Source organism: Chrysemys picta, chromosome 12 (assembly GCF_011386835.1).
Source record: "Chrysemys picta bellii isolate R12L10 chromosome 12, ASM1138683v2, whole genome shotgun sequence".
Lineage (NCBI taxonomy): Eukaryota > Metazoa > Chordata > Testudines > Emydidae > Chrysemys > Chrysemys picta.
This window is the reverse complement of record NC_088802.1, coordinates 23,699,928-23,712,892: the sequence shown is the minus strand read 5'-3', so window position 1 is coordinate 23,712,892 and position 12,965 is coordinate 23,699,928. Positions and strand designations below refer to the sequence as shown.

Here is a 12,965-nt window from a genome sequence, read left to right as displayed (position 1 = left end):
CCACTTGCCAGTGTGTGTAGGGCATCCCCCTCTGTGCTCCATCTGTGCAGGATATGAACCTGGTACAAGGAGTACTAAAGGGCGTTGTCCCTTTAGCTTAAGCTGGAACAGCTCATGTTAAAAACTAACAGAGACACTTTCAGTGTCGAGGAAACACACAGATCCTCTGCCTGTGGCGATCCTGGCTCCCAGCCCTGAGCTCAGCCCATGAAGTCCCCCTGCCTCTCAGTCTTTGGTCTCACTTGAGTTTCATGAAACAGCAGAAACTCCCAGAGAAGTTAACTTTTGCCTTTGAGCCTCTGCTTCTGAGCATGAACAGGGCTCTGGGGAGTGACTCACCAACCATCCTTAGAGAACAGACATGGATAAATCTTCTAGCCGCAGCACCAGCTCTTTTCTGCCAGAGACACCCAGAGTCAGCCATGCAGCTCATAGGCAGCGAGCAAGAGGTCTGCGATTATTGATATTCAGTCTCAGTGAGAACAATAAAAGGGCTCTTCAGTAACTGAGCATTTGGCATCCAGATACTACAGTGATTGTGGCATTAGTTGTAGACAGACAGAGAGATTAGACAGAAGCTTCAATGATGTAATTCCTTCTGCGACCAGCAGTATTCTGAAGTTGGAAAACAAACACAACATCAGCTGGGCAAAAGCCGCACTTCTCAGTACAGTAAGTTGATTGCTGTCATTAAATCCCTGAGGTTTTTAAGGGGTTGAATATAACCATATACATGTGAAAGGAAATGTCACATTTTACTGTGAATTAAATCAGCCTGGTATAACTAATTTCATTGTACCCAGGGGCAAACTCATTTTGATAATTTGTATCTTTTTTACATAATGGGAAAGGTGGGATCTGAATGGAGAGCTTGGTCCCAGTTTCTGCACTGCCAGTGTCTTGCTCTGTGACTTTGGGCAAGTGACTTAACATCCATGTCCCTCCGTTCCCCAGTTTGTAGAATGGGTGTAAATCAGGAACAGGCTCAGGGAGTTCAGTGGGATTGGGCTGTTGTCAGTGAGGTCACATTCAGGCCTTTAGTCTCTCTCAGACATTTGGGGCCAGATTTTTAAAAGTATTTAGGCACCTAGTGGGATTGTGATACCTAAAACCCATTGAAATCATTGGATGTTAGGCACCTCTATGCTTTTGAAAATCCCATTCTTCACCTTATACCTTTAAAAACCTGGCCTTCATTTTTAATCCACTGCATGGTCCAGTGGAAGGAAGAACTTAGCTCCAGTTAGAGCTGGTCAGGAATTTGTCAGTGAAATGTTTTTTGCTCAGAAAATGCAGATTGTCAAAACAAAAGCGTTTTGCCAAAATGTATCAGTTTCAATGCAACTTTCATCGGGAAGTTTTTCAGGTCCAGGGTGGAATTTCTACTCAGAATAAGAGAGCAATCCACCCCAGAATTGCCCAGTGGTTAAAGCTCTCACCTAGGATGTGAGAGAACCAGCTTCATGTCTCTCCTCTCAATCAGGCAGATCAGGAACACAAAGGCTATGTTTCCACAGCTATAAAATCCACATGGAATGGCCGTGGCTGGCAGCTGCAGGTTTTTTATCGCCGTGTAGACATATCCAAACTGCCCACATCCCAGGTGAGTGCTGCAGCCATCAGTGATTGGCTGTTTCCCAGCAAGTGGGTAAATGGGTCTCTCTCTTTTCTTTTTTTGTGAAAAAAAAAAAACAAAAAGTATCATTTTCATTGCACATCAAAACAAAATCAAATGTTTGGAATTCTCTTTTTCTGGCCAGCCCTAGCTCTGCCATGTCAAGATGTTGTCTAACTACAGGCACATCACTTCATGTCTTTGTGCCTCACTATTCACAGAATCATAGATTCCAAGGCCAGAAGGGAACATTGTGAGTATCTAGGGTGACCTCTTGTATAACACAGGCCACAGAACTTCCCTAAAATAATTCCTAGAGCAGATTTTTTTAAAACAGCCAATCTTGATTTAAAAATTGTCAGTGATGGAGAATCCACCAAGACCCTTGGTAAATTGTTCCAATAGTTAATTACTTTCACTCTCTAAAATGTTCACCTTATTTCCATTCTGAATTTTTCTGTCTTCAGCTTCCAGACATTGAATAGTGTTATACCTTTTTCTGCTAGTTTTCAGAGCCCATTGTTAAATATTTGTTCCCCATGTAGATACTTAGAGACTGTAATCAAGTCAACCCTTAAGCTTCTCTTTGTTTAGATAAATAGATTGAGCTCTTTGAATCTATCTCTGTAAGGCATGTTTTCTAATCCTCTAATCATTCTTGTGGGCCTTCCGGAACCTTCTTCAATTTATCAACATCCTCCTTGAATTGTGACACCAAAACCTGATACAGTATTCTAGCACTAGTCACACCAGTGCCAAGATTCACTCAAGAGTTCTAAAGGAACACAAATATGAAATTGCAGAACTACTAAATGTGGTATATATCCTATTGCATAAATCAGCCTCTGTACAAGATAACCAGAGGATGGTTAATGTAATTCCATTTTTTTTAAAAAGGCTCCAGAAGTGATCCTAGCAATAAAAGGCCAGTGAGCCTTATTTCAGTACCAGGAAATTTGGTTGAAATTGTAGTAAAGAACAGAATGATCAGACACATAGATGAACACATTACATTGGGGAAGAGTCAACATGACTTTTGTAAAGGGAAATCATGTCTGATCAATCTATTATATTTCTTTGAGTGTGTCAACAAATATGTGGACAAGGGTGATCCAGTCAATATAGTATACTTGGACTTCCAGAAAGTCTTTGACAAGGTCCCTCACTAAAGGCTATTAAGCTACGTAGGCAGACATGGTATAAGAAGTAAGGTCCTCTCATGGATCAGTAATTCTTTAAAAGATAAGAAATAAAGGGTAGGAATAAAAGGTCAGATTTCACAGTAGAGTGAGGTAAATAGAGGGGTCGCTCCAATGATTTGTACTGGGAGCAGTGCTGTTCAACATATTCATAAATGATCCAGAAAAAGGCGTAAGCAGTTATGTGGCAAAGTTTGCACATGGTCCAAAATTACTCAAGATCATTAAATCCAAAGCAGACTCTGAAGAGTTACAAAGGGAACTCACAAAACTTGGTGACCAGTCAGCTTAACTTCAGTATCAGGAAATATAATGAAGCAGATAATTAAGCAATCAATTTGCAAACATCTAGATGATAATAAGGTAATAAGTAACAGTCAGCATGAATTTGTCAAGAACAAATAGTGTCGAACCAACCTGGTAGCTTTTTTTAACAGGGTAACAAGCCTTATGGATGGGGGGAAGTGGTAGATGTTCTATATCTTGACTTTAGTTAGGCTTATGATACTGTCTCATAAACAAACTATGGAAATTCAACATAGATGGAGCTACTATAAGGTGGGTGCATAACTGGTTGGAAAACTGTTCCCAGAGAGTAATTATCAGTGGTTCACTATCATGGTGGAAGGGAATATCGGGTGGGGTCCACAGGGATCAGTTGTGGGTCCGGTTCTGTTTAATATCTTCATCAATGATTTAGATAACAGCATAGAGAGTACACATAAAGTTTGCAGATGATACCACACTGGGAGGGGTTGCAAGTGCTTTGGAGGATAGGATTATAATTTAAAATGAGCTGGACAAACTGGAAAAATGGTCTGAAGTAAATAGGATGAAATTCAATAAGGACAAATGCAAAGTATTCCTCTTGGGAAGGAACAATCACTTGCACACATACAAAATGGGAAATAACTGCTTAGGAAGGAGTACTGCAGAAAGGGATCTGTGAGTCATAGTGGATCATAAGCTAAATATGAGTCAACGGTGTAACATTGTTGCAAAAAAAGCAAACCTCATTCTGGGATGTATTAGCAGGAGTTTTGCAAGCAAGACATGAAAAGTAATTTTTCCGCACTACTCCGCGCTGATTAGGCCTCAGCTGGAATTTTGTGTCCAGTTCTGGGCCCCACATTTCAGGAAAGATGTGGACAAATTGGAGAAAGTCCAGAAAATAGCAACAAACATTATTAAAGGTCTATAAATCATGACCTGTAAATATTGATTGAAAATATTGGGTTTGTTTAGTCTGGAGAAGAGAAGATTGAGAGGGGATATGATAGTTTTCAAGTACATAAAAGCTTGTTACAAGGAGGAGGGAGAAAATTTGTTGCTCTTAACCTCTGAGGATAGGACAAGAAGCAATGGGCTTAAATTGCAGCAAGGGCGGTTTAGTTTGGATATTAGGAAAAACTTCCTAACTGTCAGGGTAATTAAGCACTGGAATAAATTGCCTAGAGAGGTTGTGGAATCTCCATCATTGGAGATTTTTAAGAGCAGGTTAGACAAACACCTGTCAGGATTGGTCTAGATAATACATAAATGCAGGTGACAGGACTGGATGACCACTCAAGGTCCCCTCCAGTCCTATGATTCTATGATTTTGGCAAGAAAATAGCAGATTATTTAAATGTTAACAAATGCAAAGAAATGCACACTGGAAAACAGAATCCCAACTATTCATACAAAATGATGGGGTATAAATTAGATGTTACCATTCAAAAAAAAATCTTAAAGTCATTGTGGAGAGTTCTCTGAAAACATCTGCTCAATGTGCAGCAGGAGACAAAAACACTAACAGAATTTTAGGAACCATTAGGAAAGGGATGGATAATAGTGTGGAGAAGAGAGTATTGAACCCAGGCTTTCTAGACTTTGAGGGAAAGCTTTAACCACTGAGCTAAACACCACAGCGGGATCCCTCTCTACCTTTGTGCTGGGTGAGTTCAGGCATGCCATGAGAGCACCTACTGGATTGGGCCCTGCAGGTGAGATAGGCACAGGAACACCTAGTTTGAGGTTCTTCTGGGTCTGAGGCGTAAACTTGGATGCCTAGACTGAGGCAACTTCTCGGCCTGCTCACCAGCAGGTTTTTAGATGCCCAGAGAACTTTACTAGTGGAAAGTTAGGCACCTAGGCCCAGATGTTTAAAGGTATTTAGGTGCCTCAAGGGATTTTCAAATGCACCTGGTAGCCCATGGAAATCAATGAATTTTACACACCTAGAGACTTTTGAAAATCCGACCCGGTCCCTAAATTCATTTAACAATCTGGCCCCTGGCCCCGATGGACTGTAGCCATCTTTGGGGTAAGGCAGCAGATGAGTGGGGGTTCTGTGATTTCCAGTGGGGCACAAATACTGGACTGAACTGCCTAAACTGGTATTTAGGGGCCTAAGACTCTTTGTGAGTCAAGGCCTTAAGAACATAAGACTGGCCATACTGGGTCAGACCAATGGTCCATCTAGCTCAGTCTCCTGTCGTCCGACTGTGGCCTATGCCAGGTGCTTCAAAGGGAATGAACACGACAGCAATCATCAGATGATCCATCCCCTGTCATCCACTCCCAGCTTCTTAGTCAGTAAAATAACCAGAGAGGGCTTTAAATAAACACAAGCAGTAGGTCTGTTGAATAAGAAGCTGCCAATAAGTAGAGCCCCATGAACCTGCATTGTAAACATTGTAATTACATGGTGATGGTGAAGAAAGGGAAGGATCTTGTTATTTTCCTGAGCTGCCATATGTGTCCTGCAGAGTAATACAATCAGTCTCCATCTATCTTTTGTTTCTCCTTCCATTACCATTGCCCATTGGCCTTCCCTCTGCAGTGTACAGAAGAAATGTCCAACCAAACCATCGTGACAGAGTTCCTTCTCCAGGGATTCTCTGACGTGTGGGAACAGCAGATTTTACACTTCCTGGTGTTTCTAGTGATTTACCTGGCAGCCCTGGTGGGGAATCTTCTCATCATCACCGTCATAGCCCTCGACCAGCACCTTCACACCCCCATGTACTTTTTCCTGGGCAACTTATCCTTCCTAGACCTCTGCTATATCTCAGTCACGGTCCCCAAGTCCATGGCTGACTCCCTAACCAACAACAGACTCATCTCTTTCTCTGGATGTGTCACCCAAGTCTTTCTGGTTATAACTTTTACAGCAGCAGAGCTGGCCTTTCTCACGGTGATGGCGTATGACCGCTACATTGCAATATGCCGCCCTCTGCATTACAAGGTGACTATGAACAGAGGTGCATGTGCCCAGATGGCAGCTGGTTCATGGATTAGCAGCATGATGTGCTCCATATTACACACAGCTAATACCTTTAGGTTACATTTCTGCAGGTCCAATGTTATCGCTCAGTTTTTCTGTGATATCCCACAGTTGCTAAAGATCTCTTGCTCTGATACACATGCTAATGTAATTGTCTTGATTGTCCTTGTGTCCCTTGTCGATGTGGTCTGCTTTGTACTGATAATTGTGTCCTACATTCACATCTTCTCCACGGTGATGAGAATCCCCTCTGAGCTGGGCAGGTACAAAGCCTTCTCCACCTGCATCCCACACCTGGTTGTTTTTTGTTTATTTATCTGTACAGCATCATTTACGTACATGAGGCCCAGATGGATGTCTTCAACATCTCTAGATCTGATGGCTGCTGTGTTCTTTTGTGTGGTGCCACCACTAATGAATCCAATCATTTACAGTCTAAGAAACAAAGAGATAAAAGAGTCTCTATGGAAAATGATAGGCAGGATATTTTTTTCTCAAAAGAAATGAACTGTTACTGTCCACCTGGAATAAAGTATTCCCATCCTCCATCTTATGTAATGGTTCAGGCTGACTTTGCATGAGGACAAGCCTATGTTCATGTTAGGATCAGAACCTGATGGTTTGCATTTTCTGATTTTGGTTGGCATTTTTTAAAATCTGAAAGAAATTTGGTGAAAAAATTTAAAGCATCTAAGTTCCTCAGGAGCCAAAGTCCAATTTTCAAACAAGACTCAGGCACTTCTGAAAATTTTACTCTTAGGTGCTCAAATCCCAATGAGTTTTCAGTAGAATGTGTGAATCTAATTATCTTTTGGCCTCTTTGAAAATCCTAGGAAGAGCTAATTACAATTTTTCCATTTTCTAGTTTGAAATATCCACTTAAAATGAACTTTTTTAGTTCAGAATGTCATTTCCAAAATTTAAAAAAAAAATGTGTTTTTTAAATTTCAAAATGCTAATTCCAAACTTTTTAAAAATTGAAATATTTTGAATGGGCATTTTGACTTAAAATGCCATTTTAATGTTATTTTAAGTCAAACCGGCAATTTATAATGATTATTTTCATTGTTGTTTTATAGCCATGTTGGTCCCAGGATAAGAAAGATAGAAGGTGGATGAGGTAATATCTTTTATTGGATCATCTTCTATTGGTGGAAGAGACAAGTTTCCAGGCTTTCTGAAAATGAACTGTGTAGCTCGAAAGTTTGTCTCTTCCAGCAACAGAAGTTGGTCTCATTCATAATGACATTTTTTCATTTTCAGTTTACATTTCTAAATGAAAGAATTTTCATTGAAACATCAAAGCATTTCATTTTGGTAAAAAGAGAAAAGAAAAAGAAAAAGAAAAAGAAAACAAATTAGTATTTTTGGTTTTGACATTTCCCAATCAAATTTTTAAAAACTTTTCATTCAGTGAATATTTTTGATGTTTCTATTTTCACCCCATCTAAGATGAAAACAAACATCAAAACACCAGAATTTCTCACAGAAGATTCTGCTTTACAATGAGCTGTAAACCCCAGGCTTTTACTCTAACAACATTTTCACTTTGACTTTACAAGGAGCGGGCTACTGACCTCTCCACACCCCAGGGGAAAGGACTGAGTATGGAAAAGGGGCCAGTGGGGAGAACCATTGAGCAATGAGTCCCTTTTGACTAGGGCTGGGCAGAAAATGTGTTTGTTTTCATAGAAAATTTTGACTTTACGACAAACAATCCTCCCTCTCCAAACTTTCAGCTGAAAATGTAAATTTCTATTAGGAAATACCACTGCCATGTCTCATGGGAGTTGCAATTCGTTTGCCTCAAACTCCCGTTCTCTAAGGGACAGGTTCCTTGGCTGGACAACATCTGCACCACGGGATTCCTTCTTCCTAAGTTGCTGTGGTTTATCATGGGAGTCTTACAGCTGCAATGCCTCATGGCGGGGGGCGGGGGGTGTAGTCTGGCTAGAGATTCCAGCCCATAAAGGAGAATGTGACCACGAGGCAACCAAACTACAGCTCCCATGAGACACTGAAGTGGCATTTTCAAGTAGAGAGATTCACTTTTCACCTGAAAGTTTTCAAACAATGTTGGGCTCTGGGGTGTTGTTTTTCCAGAGATAAGATACATTTTTTGGAAAAAGATCCATGTGGTTGAAAACTGAATTTTCCATCGAAAAACAGATTTGACAAAAAAATTTCAACCAGTTTTACTTGTGACAGCAGCACAGAGAGACATTGACCAGAAGGTTTGGTGCTCCATTTTCTGCCCTCATCCAGAATAACCATGGGAAGGCATTAGTCCTCTCCAACATCCAATCCAGAGGAGATTGGGGATTGTGCAAACAAAACTCACTGGTTTCTTCTCTTGCTGCTGATCAGACAGGAGCCATGGACATTGGAGAATGGATTCTCTTGTCATCCACAAAAGGGGTTCCTGCAGGGAAGGACTGGCGCACATTGGCAAGGAGCAGGAGGATGTGGAGGAAGTGTATCTAACCACTATCTCTGCTTCTACGTGTTCTTTTGAAAAATAGACTTCAGGCTGAGGTTTTCAAAGGAGACTAAGAGAATTAGGCACCCAACTCCCACAGTGTTTCAGTGGGAGTTATGCACTCTTGACTCCTTTAGGCACCTTTGAAAATTACAGCTTCTGCCTCTTGGGCTGCTGATCTGGCTGTTTGACGAAGAAGGAAAACAGAACAGGCAGGGGAGGGGGCATGGAAGAAAGCCCTTTGTCCTCAAAAGCAGGTCATTCAGTCTTATCGGTGTATAGTCTGCAACCAATAAAACGTCTTCGTTCAGCCCTGAGTGTACAACATGCTGCATACAATTTCCTCCATAAACCCACAGAGCCAAATCCATTCCTGATGTAACTCCCTTGAATTCAGTGGCCTCACACCAGATGAATTTGGCCAAGTCTCAAGTGTTTTTCTACTGAATCCTCTGCAATGCCCACTGGGGATAATCACAGCTCTGTGCTCCCAGTGGGCGCTGTGCCCGGGGAATTCCCCACATGGCCTGCGTGCTCTACTTCCTATTGACACCTGAATCCCTGGGCTGACGTTACAGCCTTTACACACTCTGCAGAATTTAAACACATGAATTGGAAGCGATTGTGCCTGATAAAGTGTCCTGAGGAACGATGACACGTCCTGATATAAACCTCCACTGGGTAATAGAGGAGATGAGGAGTCAAATGTGGAGAACTAGCTAAAGTTTTAGGTATTTAGACACCTAAATATTCAGCTAGGTTCCTATTGGGGTCCTCAGATATGCCTAACTCCCATTGATTTCATGATTTTCACTCATCTGAGCTGTCACTAATTATCTCCAACTGGGCAGTCTTCTGAAGGACCAGTCAGACAGCTCGGACCTGTGATGCCCATCCGGACAGTGCAAAGGGGAGTTCAGTCTCCAGAACACATTCATGACCTGCATCTCCACAGAGATTGTGCCAACCAGCAATGGGGACATTGTCTGCCCATCCAGCTAGTGGTGGGTTTTGTAGTGACAGGCCAGATCTATGACCTCAGATCCAAAAGCTCTTCTCTTGAATGTTGAGGAATTTGGGATCCCAGCGTGGATTAGAGTCTTGGTTTGGGCCCATCTCTGCTTTTCTGTCTTGTGGATTCATTCCTGATAAGGGGAATGTTTCTTCTCTCAGCCCGAGTAAGCCTAGATGCTATACCCCAGCTATACCCCAATCTTCTTCCCACTGGAGTCCATAGGCTCTCCATGAGTTCTGGGTACAGCTGGTTGGGAATTCTCCACTGGAACAATTTTCTAATGCAAAATTCCCTTCACAAAATCAAAATTTTCCATGAGAATATTGAGGTGTTCTGTGATCCCTCTGTGCTGAAGGAGTCTGCAAGAGCTCTGCTTCATTCTGTCTCCAGCTGTCTGAGCATAACAACAAGAGCTTCTCAATGTGCCCCTTCTCTCCAGATTCTCCATGTGGGAAGCTCAGCCCTAATGGGTACAGTCCTCAATACCCTCAAAAATTTCAAAATTGAAAACTACAATTGATTTTCCATCAGGAAAATTGCAATTATGGCTCCCTGCCTGCCTGCCTGGAATGCACTTTCTGATGTTCACGTTTACCTTGTAGCCAAGAGCAAGAGCCTTCCGGGTGGGCTGCTGGAGGCTGAGCTCCCTGGCTGTCTGCCTATGCCCAGCCAGGCAGCCGGGGAATGTGTGTGTCTGTCACTGATGGCCATGTGGCCGTGTGTGTGGGAGTGAGGAGGGCCATCAGGGCTGTATAGAGAACAGGCTATAATGCAGTGTATTCAGCTGTTCTGCTGCAGATGTTCCAGTCCCTGTTGTGGTCAGACAGGTGACTTCAGCTCAGCTAACAGGGACTGCCCCTGCCCGAGGCAGGTGTGAGCGGTCACATGGATCAGCACAAGGCAAGACAAGAGGAGCAGAATAGGGAATACAAGGGTCCCTGATCCTATATTAACAGGAGGCTTCAACCCCATAGCTACTCCTGCACAGCAGCAAGAGTGAGATAGAAGAACTAAGAGCCTCCAGAGCATGGTCCAAGACAGGATCAGGTTTAAGCCCCTGTCTCCTCAGACAACTCCATTCCCTGCCTTTACCCCTCTCTGTTATGTTGCACACTTGTGGGTGAGGCGGCCTGCAGGACTGGTGCTTGCTGTGTGGCAGATACACCAGAGATCGTGAATATGGAGTACAGGCCACATGCACAGGGGAGATCTACAGAAAACAACGGGGACACTCGCTCAATGTGTAGGAAAAATGTGTGTCTTCTCCCCATGCCAGGGGTTAGCACCTAGGGATACTGCCTCCAACCACTAAGTTCAGCCCACTTGGCCTTGCTGCTACTGTGTCTTTTCTCTCCCTTTAGTTTGCCAACACTGCAGAAATGCATAGGGCAGGGAAGCCTGGGTCTGAACTGCGCAAGGCTCCAGGGGGTGAGTCCTGGAAGCCTTCAGAGAATGGACCTTATCACATCTTCTTCTCCCTGGCATTGAAATGCAAAGTCAGCTGCACACAGACCAGCTGCAGAGACCAATGTGTCAGAGTAGCCCCTTGTCCTGTGGTTAAGCCGCCCAGCTGAGGGTTTCCCACATCCCAGGGAGTGCTCTAACCACTGGCTAAAGGTGAAAAGGAGGCTTCCCCTGGCCTGATTCCTTCTGGCAGGAAATGGCTTAAGGTGCCTAACCCAGCTGACTCCAGGAGAGGGGCTCCCTGCAGCCTGGACTTAGGTGCTGAGCAGCATCACGACATGGACACCGACACTACATCCTTTCTCAGTCAGTGTTGTCACTGCTGATCTTTCCCTCCACTCCATTCATTAGTGGGAGGGTCTAAAGTATCTGACACACCAGGTCCCAGAATCCCAGCTGCAGTCCACAAGTTTAAATTGCCCTAGAGCCAAGGACCCTGAGAGCTCACCCCAGGAATCCCAGGCTCCCAGCTTCAAGGTAGAGAGCTTGGAAGCCCTGACAGCCCTGCCTCGAACCAGGGTTCTCAGGACTCTCAGGCTCCTGCTACAGAGCCGGGAGCTGATCCCGGGTTAGAGACAGGGCTCCCAGGGCTTTCAGTCTCCCGGCTTCATGGCAGGGAGCCTGGAAGCTCTGACAAGGTAGCTGCCCCAGAGCCACGTACTCTGGGATACCTGGGTCCCCAGCAGCCCATCTTCATTGCCAGCCTGCCTTTCCTTCACTGAAAGTTCATGGAACCCGAGATGTTTCCATGAATCTCTGGGTTCTATGAATCGGCAATATTGGACAAAAGTCTGTGTCATCAGAAAATTTCTAACCAGCTCTACTTGTTATTTATCTCTGCCGGAAGCTGGAGTAAGCGCCAGCCTGCATCATTGGAACAGCTGAGCGAATACAGCAAAGTCGTCCCTGTGTGAATAGTAACAGACTATTCATCCTTTCTTTTTCTTACTGCAGACAACACTAAAAAAAGGCTCATTTGGTGCAGATGCAATGTTACCTAATGTTTTTAAAATCTTTATTTCACACAGGTTGCTGGCATGTCAGGGAGATTGAATAACCATGAAATGTCAGTTCCCAGCTGGTGTAAATCAATATCGCTCCATAGGAGTCAATGGGCCAGATCTCCAACTGATGTAATTCATCGTCTCTCCATTGGTGTAAATGGGCCAAATTCCTATCTGGTATAAATACGCATCGCTCCTTTGGAGTCAATGTGGTAGATCCCCCAGTTGGGGGGAATCATCCATAGCTCCATTGGAATCAATGGGGCCAGATCCCCATTTGGTGTAAATGAGCTGTAGACCCATTTCAGTCAATGGCGCCAGATAAGAACATAAGAACATAAGAATGTAAGAACATAAGAATGGCCGTACTGGGTCAGACCAAAAGTCCATCTAGCCCAGTATCCTGTTTACTGACAGTGGCCAATGCCAGGTGCCCCAGAGGGAGTGAACCTAACAGGTAATGATCAAGTGATCTCTCTCCTGCCATTCATCACCACCCTGTGACAAACAGAGGCTAAGGACACCATTCCTTACCCAGCCTGGCTAATAGCCATTAATGGACTTAACCACCATGAATTTATACAGTTCTCTTTTAAACGCAGTTATAGTCCTAGCCTTCACAACCTCCTCAGGTAAGGAGTTCCACAAGCTGACTGTGCGCTGAGTGAAGAAGAACTTCCTTTTATTTGTTTTAAACCTGCTGCCTATTAATTTCATTTGGTGACCCCTAGTGCTTGTATTATGGGAATAAGTAAATAACTTTTCGTTATCTACTTTCTCCACATCACTCATGACTTTATATACCTATATCATATCCCCCCTTAATCTCCTCTTTTCCAAGCTGAAAAGTCCCAGCCTCTTTAATCTCTCCTCATATGGGACCCGTTCCAAACCCCTAATCATTTTAGTTGCCCTTCTCTG

The 12,965-nt window shown here is 43.5% G+C and overlaps 2 protein-coding genes across 2 annotated transcripts in view; one reads left to right on the top strand and one right to left on the bottom strand.

Moving 5' to 3' along the window:
* Positions 1–12,965, bottom strand: part of LOC135974464 (maestro heat-like repeat-containing protein family member 1) — a 936,803-nt gene that overhangs the window by 834,706 nt on the left and 89,132 nt on the right. The window lies entirely within an intron of this gene.
* LOC101940158 (olfactory receptor 14A16-like) lies at positions 5,651–6,589 on the top strand. Its single transcript, XM_008174971.2, has one exon. It carries the CDS (start codon positions 5,651–5,653, stop codon positions 6,587–6,589), a length of 939 nt encoding a protein of 312 aa, XP_008173193.2.